The 8,205-nt window shown below is 38.8% G+C and overlaps 1 protein-coding gene across 1 annotated transcript; it reads left to right on the forward strand.

Annotated features, from left to right (window-relative positions):
- Positions 1 to 5,104: 5,104 nt before the first annotated feature.
- Positions 5,105 to 5,281, forward strand: M421DRAFT_68074 (uncharacterized protein; the record flags this gene model as incomplete). Its single annotated transcript, XM_033596474.1, has 1 exon — positions 5,105 to 5,281. One exon carries the CDS (start codon positions 5,105 to 5,107, stop codon positions 5,279 to 5,281), a length of 177 nt encoding a protein of 58 aa, XP_033446486.1.
- Positions 5,282 to 8,205: the final 2,924 nt, after the last annotated feature.

Consider the following 8,205-nt stretch of genomic DNA (forward strand, 5'->3'; position numbering starts at 1 on the left):
AATAATAGATTATGTAAGCGTATCTCTGCTAGTTAAGAAGCTATAAGCCAAAACGTAAAAAAGCATACCCTACCCATCCGCCAGCCTACTAACAGCTATAAACAGGGTCACGCCTATCTAGGCTACAAGCTTTCAAGATAGTAGATGCTTTAAATCTAGTATAAGTTAGAAGGAGATAATAAAACACTACTAAGAGTATATAATAATAAATTATCCCCTTAGATTAGGGCAGCATAAGGCCTTTGTAGCTAATAATACAGTGTTTCTTACTAAAGGGGGTGCAGCCTCCTAGAGCTACAAAGGGGACGCCTAATATGCTGTAAGCATACTATCTAACTAGGGCAGACCTTAATATTAATGTATAGTAGGTAGGAAAACTACTATGCTTAAGCAGCCTTTAGATTAAGAGCCTGCTTCTACTAGGGGAGCAAAATGCCCTGTATGTAGATAACGCCACTCTATATAGGATTGCTACTATATTAATTAAGACAGAGCTCCTAAGTAGTAGAAACTAAATAAGATTATTTCTAAACTTATTAAGTTTAATAAGTATAAGAAAGATATTACCTTTTAAGGGCTACTTTGCGCACAAAGTAAGAGTAGATTAAGAACACTAGTAGTAAAGCACTTATACACCCCTACTCTAGAAATCCTAGACAATTAACTAGAGGGCTAAGAAATTACTAATATTAAAGTAGCACTTAGTACAGTAAACTAACAGGATACTACTAACTATCTACTATAGAAGTTATTTATACTTAACTTAGGTTCTACCTGTTATATTACTAACAACCCTAACTATATCTATAGGTTCTAATAGCTATTGCCTAGAGACTTTATATAGGCTAGGAATTCTAAGGTGCTAGTTAGAGGATATAGATTAATTAATCTACTCCTAAGGAGTAGAGCTAGGACAACTAAGGTCACCCTTACAGATATGGCAATTTGCCTAGACCTGCTATACAACCTAGTGTCCTTCTGCCTACTATAAAACAGAGGTATATAGTAGGATATATAAGTAGACCTAATAACTCTCTAATAAGCAAATAGCTAAGTAATTAGAGTAGTATTAGAAATGCTTAGCTAGTAGGTGCTTAAGTATAAACTATCCCTACTAGCTACTAACTACACACACAAAATCACTACACGCACTAAGAGAGGACTATAGAAGGCCTTAGCAATATAGTAGCACAAGCAACTTAGTTACCCTAGTCCTGCTGCAATTAAACACATTGTCTAGCAGACTTAGGGGGTGTAGATCTAAGGTATTACTATAGTTAAATACAACACTTATAGAATAGCTAAATTACAATAGCAAATTAGCTATCTACTAAGAATTAATAATAACAGACCTAGAGAAAGACTTAGTATTAACTTCTACTCCTATAAAGTATAAGGAGTTACTAAAGAAAAGAGCTAGATACTTATAACTAATAGGTTCTTAGGCCTATAGTAGGACCTCTACTTTACAGATTATTGCACAGCAAAGTTAATTATTAAGGCACTATTAATATTTATCCTTTTCTTAAAAAATTACTATAATATCTTAGTTAAGACTATTAAGGCAGATAACAAGATAGCTATAGTTAAACTAGACATATTAAAATAGCTAGCAACACAAGGAGTTATTGTGGAGCCTTTAGCGCTAGACACATAAGCACAGAACAGTAACACAGAACACTTAGGGGGTGTGAACAAGGAGAAAGCTCGCGCAATGCAACTTAATGCTAACCTCTCCTAGGAACTGTGGCCAGAAATTACAAGGGCAGCAGTATACCTCTACAATTAAACGCTAAACTATGCAAACTATTAGAAAACACTATACAAAATATTCTTTACACAAGTTGCCTTTAGTAATAGAATAGTAATATTACTATAAAAACCTAACCTTGCGCACCTAAGAGTATATAGGTACAAAGTGTTTGCTATAACAGATAACACACATAGAGGTAAATTACATCTTTAATAACTAGACCTAAAGGCCTAGATTAGCTATCTAGTAGGCTACTAGTTATTAAATATCTATTAAATCTAGATACTGTTACTTAGTAAGGTAATAAGCACTTAAGATATTATATTTAATAAAGACATAGTATTTAATAGGAGAATTAAGGACCTTATAGAGAACCTTATACATAATATACTTAAAGAAATAGTAATATATATGCAATCTATTAAGCTACTAACACCTACCTAGTAACTAGAAACAGATTCCTTTTATAAGGATAAAGCCCTAGCAGAGCTGTCACCACAAGACAAAGTAGACCTGCTAGGCTACTATTACGGACAGAAGATACAGGATAGCTATCCTACCCCTCTATTAACACTGCCACCTGCAGCACTACTTGCAGGCATTATAGCTAGTAATTAAACAACTCTAACGCAACAAGCGTCCTTAACTACTGTCCTGTAGGCAGCATTATTCCTTATAGGAACCTAAGCTAGATGTGTTAGAATATACAGAGGAGAAGTTATAGACAAGGCTAAGATAATAAGAATACTTACTAAAGGCTTAAAGCCCTATTAAAGTTAACTTCTACCTCTACCTATATTCTAAACTAAGCTTAAGGATTACCCTATAGGTAAACTCCTTTAAGAAGCTAAGCAAGAGCACCTTATAAGCTACTAAGAAATAAAATTATAGTTAGAAGTACTACTTTAGAAAATTAGACTAACAGGACAACAGATCCTTAACTACATATAGGTATATACCTATAAGCTTAATAGATATTATTAACTACTAAAGTGTAAGGCGTAACTAGTAGTTAGAGGCAATTAACAACGCAATATTACATCACAAGACACCTACGCAGCCACGCTTGCTAGCTAATCCTTTCAAACAATAATAGCTATAGCAGCTTACTATAACATGGAGCTTAAACAATACGACGTTACTAACGCGTTTGTTCATGCTACAATGGACAGAGAGGTCTACATAAGGATGCCCCAAGGCTATTAGAAGCCTAGCATAATACTGCAAGTAAATAAGGCACTTTACAGCCTACACATCTCTCCCCTCCTCTAGTAGAAGAACTTTACTGCAACACTAAAAGCACTAGGTTTCTAGACTATGCCTTACAAACCCTGCTGTCTAACTAAGGGTAGTATTATTATCTTCTTTTATATTAATAATATTATCCTTATGTATAATAAATTAAAAGAGTAAGAGGTAATATAGATAATTAGCCACGTATAGAGTAAGTACACCTACATAGGAGGGCACAACCTACAGTAGTTCCTTAGCATAGAGATTATATAAGACTAAGCAAGCAAGAAAATCTACCTATCTTAGGCAGCGTACTTAGACAAAATTAGTTGCCTTGCTAAGAACACAACTATACAACATAACACTCTAATAGGTATAACTAAACTACAGCTAAGGAGCAGACTAGCAGCGCCAGCAGAAATTAACAAGTATCAGCGCAAAATTGGATCACTGCTGTTTGCTGCGGTCACCACGCGACCTGACATTGCGTTCGCCACATCAAGGCTTGCCCAGTTCCTCACCAATCCAGGCATCAGCCACCAAGATGCTGCGGACCGGGTCCTTCTATATCTACTCAACACTAAACAGCGATCACTGCAGCTTAGAGGAGGCATTAGCCTCCAGGTAGCAAGTAACGTGTCCTTTGCTGACAACACTATAGACAGAAAGAGCTCCTAAGGCTACACAATTAAACTCTTTAGCAGCCTTATTATATAGAAAGCAAATAAGCAGGATATAGTAATAATATTAATAACTAAGGCTAAGCTTCTTACTCTTACACAGGTTGTAAAAGAAGCACTCTTTATCTTAAGGCTCTTATGCAAACTACACATTAATATAGGCGCACACACTATTATAATATAATATAATAATAAATAAATAATTTAACTAGTTACTAAGGAAGTGTTATAACTACATACTAAACTTTAGCATGTAGATATCTACAAGTACTAGCTCTAACAGGAGGTGGCTACTAGAAAGATTATTATAGAACATGTCTAGTCTATAACGTACTCTATCACCGAGCCGGTCATATCACCAAACCAGTCACTTAAAATCCCACCAAAAAAAACAGAAACCATACCCCTGCATCTTAATAACTACTTAATAGAATCTTCTAAAAACTTTAGAATAGAGCTACATCTATACTAATAAGACTGTTTAAAAGTCTTAGAGTGCTTAGCCCTATATTGCAGATGTTGTTTAGAAGATACTAAAATACAGGGGTAGCTGCAGGCTATCTTAACATCTATACTAGGTATTAGTCTAAGACTTTTAAATAGTTTTATTAGTATAGATGCAGCTCTATTCTAAAGTTTGTAGAAGATTCTATTAAGTAGTTATTAAGATGCAGGGGTATAGTTTCTGTGTTTTTTGGTGGGATTTTAAGTGACTGGTTCGGTGATATGACCAGCTCGGTGATAGAGTACGTTAAGCATAATAGTAGATAGACTTATAAAGGTACTCCTAGTAAATAAATAGGAAGGTTTCCTCTAGCAACTTAGTCTAGTAAACAGGGAGTTAATAGAAGTGCTAAACAGCGTGCCTCTAGACAGGATTTAAGAATAAATTAAGGACCTTGCACGCGCATAAATAGTTAGCTTAAAGAGTTTCTAAGCTAAAGGGGGTGTGTTAGATAAGAGCAAGTAGCAAGAGGTTAGATCTGCGCAATTGAGTAGGGACCTGTCGTGCAGCCAATCAGCAGTTGCCAGGTCGATTAAGCGAGACCTGGCAACTCCTGATTGGCCCGCACACCGGCGGCCGCGAACAGCGCTAATTCCCCCCCTACTTCAATCCTGTAGCAACCAGCACGACGCTGACAGAAACACCATCGCCACGATCATCAATATATCATCATACCACCTAAGATCTCGTTAAGCACATACTCTGGCTCACAGTACGAGCATCTGACACCTAGATTAGTAACTTCTAATTTAGAAGTAGGAGTTAGGTCTTTATAGAGACCCTGTACAAGGCTTACATCTTTTGCAAATACTAGTATATTGTCTACATGTGTTGCTAGGACTACAGTGTCCGTGCACCTCGTGCAAAGTTTCATCTTGTGCACACCAACACCATAATCTACGAATTTCCTCCACACTATAACTCAACAACGGCATGGATTTAGAGGCTGCGCTTGGAGCCTGTGACGCAGCAGATGCAGCTAGTGAACTCTTCTACTTAAAAATTGCTGATCAAAGCACAGTGTCGCGATCCACCCTTTCGTGGCGGCACCAACCTGTGTGCACGTTGCGTGAAGAAGGATACTCCTCACAGCGAAAGATCAGCCCATAACAAGAATACAAGCTCTGCAAATACATAGAAGGCCTTTCTAATTAAGGGCTACCACCTACAAGGCAAATAGTACAAAATTTCACCTCTAAAATAGCTTATTGCTATATTAGAGATGCCTAGGTTACTTAGTTCCTGCACTGTTACTGCGAGACGCTTACATACAAATAGACCTCTGCTATAGATGCCTCATGTTATAACGCTAATAATAGCAAAAAGTACTCACCCTATTTTAATTTTCTGTAGTCTAAGATTAACAAATACTCTATTAAACTGCAGCACACATATAACATAGATAAGAAGGGCCTTACAATTAGATTAGTAAATAGGAGCAAGAAGGTGTTTAGTAGGCAACTTGGGATAGTAAAGGCAAGCGCTAGAGCCTTTAGGATGGCAATAGAGAGTGGGTAATAATACTTGCAGCAATCTGCGCTGATGTTTCAACACTGTTGCTAGGCATTATCTTCACAGGCAAGCCCAACAGCCTACAGCAGTCCTAGTTAGAGGACCTGGACGTAGGAAAAGACTCAGTATTTGCTACTGTAACGCCCTCTAGCTAGTCTAACAACAAGGTTAGCCTTGCCTGGCTTGAACAGGTGTTTAAGCAGGAGACTGCAAGTAAAGCTTGCAGGTTCTGGCGCCTACTTATACTTGATGGCCACAGCTCTCACATTACAATAGCCTTTATTGACTATTGTAGTTGCCACAAGATTCTCCTGCTTGTCTTTCCACCGCACAGCACGCAGGCGCTGCAGCCATTAGATGTTGGCTGCTTCTCACCTTTTGGCAACAACTACTCTAAAGAAGTTACTAAACAACTACACTAAACCTAGGCCCTAACAGGCATTAAGAAGCGTCACTTCTATAAGCTTTTCCGTGAAGCCTGGCGCCAAACGTTTACCTCTAAGCTTGTGCTAAGCTCGTTTGAAGCCACAGGCATTTCACCACCTAACGCGGGTATGGGACTGAGTGCTGGTACAGAGGCCGTACTAAACCTCCACGTACACTCAAACCTGGAGGACCAGCAGAAGTCAGCACCTATGTTGGTAGGCTGGCGGATGGGTAGGGTATGCTTTTTTACGTTTTAGCTTATAGCTTCTTAACCAGCAGAGATACGCTTACATAATCTATTATTTAATAGAAGCGCCTAGTATTGCGCCTTCTAATAAAAAAAGAATTAGCTTATTCTGCCTAGTATTAGCTAAGTTATTAACACTACCTAGCAAAGTATACCCATTAATAGGTATGCTCACTAGGTACCCCCCCTTTTTTAACCTTTTCTAGCCTCTAGCTTGTGCAGTTTAATAGTTATAACAAAACCCTCTACTACAGAAATGTAGAGGTAGTTTTTCTCTTTCTTTTAAGCCCTATTTTGCTAGAATCCATGTATTATTGACAAAGTTTTGGGGGGTACCCACGAAGGACGTTGGAGTATACCCATTCCGCCAGCCTATATGTTGGGTGGCACATAGCGGTTATGGACAAAACACTAGCTATAGCAGCAAGAGGGATCCTCCTAGTGTGGCGAACAACCCCTATCGCTACTCTCTTCTAAGACGCTGGACTACCCTCTGCTGCCACTGCGCTGGAAGAAGCTAAACTCTGCTTTGCAACACATCTACGCACAGTAGATGCAGAACATCTACTTGCTAGCCGCACAGCAGCTATAAGGATAAGCATAAGCAGGTTAGCTAGAAAGCTGCAGCAAATGCAGACCAAGGTCTAGTATCTAGGATCTCTTCTACCTAAGATACCTAGGACAACACTATTAGCCCCTTACTACTTATCTAGCTGTTGCACAGACCCTACTATAGGCTTAGACAAAAAGTCTATAGTAAAGGCTTTCTAAGAATAGTAGGCTAACCTTCTACCTTTAGATATTACTATCTTCTTAGATAGCTCTAAACAGTACACAAAGAAAGAAGAAAAGTAGGTTACCTATAGCTTTGCTATGTATTAGAATAGAAAGCAACTATAGACTAGACGTAGTTTACTCTACTCTACCTCACACGTCTTTAACGCTAAGGCAACTAGAGCATGGAAAGGCCTCCAGCACACTATTAGACAACTAGCGCTCCGCACGCGCCGAATCTGGCTATGCATAGACAGCACCCTAGTCATATGGTGCCTCAGGGGCGGCGCATCCCCTACCTCACAGTAGGCCTTCCTGGAGTGCCACGGTGCTATGGAGACACACGACGTCTCAATCAAATGGGCCCCTAGGCACCTAGGCATTAAAGGAAACAAAGCAGCAGACAGACTTGCCAACCTAGAAGCCTAGCACCCATCACCCCCAACTAGAATAGCGGCTATGCCTACACTCTTAGGCATCAAGACAATAGCCTGCAAGATACTACAGCACACGCAATAAATATAGTAGTCTAACAAGAAGACTAAGCTCTTAAAATAGTACAAGAGCTAGGATCTTAACTATACACTACGCAGTAGACTACCTAAACTAGACCTACTAAGAGCTACCCTAGCTAGACTACTCTTAATTAAATCTATGCACAGCAACTTTGCCTAGTACTACTAAAAGTATAAACATAATAACATAATACTTACCTACTTATATAGGCGCAATAAGACGCTAGAGCACCTTATACTCTGCTGCAAGACCTAAGGGTCCTTTAGCTAATAGCCACTCTAACTTGTAAAGAAAGTAGGGGAAGGACTAGACTACTTTCTTCCTAGTATAGAAGGACCTAGACAAATCTAGACTAGCTTTGTCTAAATAGGAAGCGTATAGCCTAATAGAGGTAAGGTAGGGTTATGTAATATAATAGACAAGTTATTATATTAGATACTAGGTAGAGATTCCTAGGCTAGGTACAGAGCGAACAGAGGGGGGAGAGCTAGAGGTATTTATGCTTCCTCTCCTCTGTCTGTATTTCTAAGCAGAACGTTCTAGACTCCTCTAGGTAGGT

The sequence above is a fragment of the Didymella exigua genome (genome assembly GCF_010094145.1).
Source record: "Didymella exigua CBS 183.55 unplaced genomic scaffold M421scaffold_23, whole genome shotgun sequence".
NCBI lineage: Eukaryota > Fungi > Ascomycota > Dothideomycetes > Pleosporales > Didymellaceae > Didymella > Didymella exigua.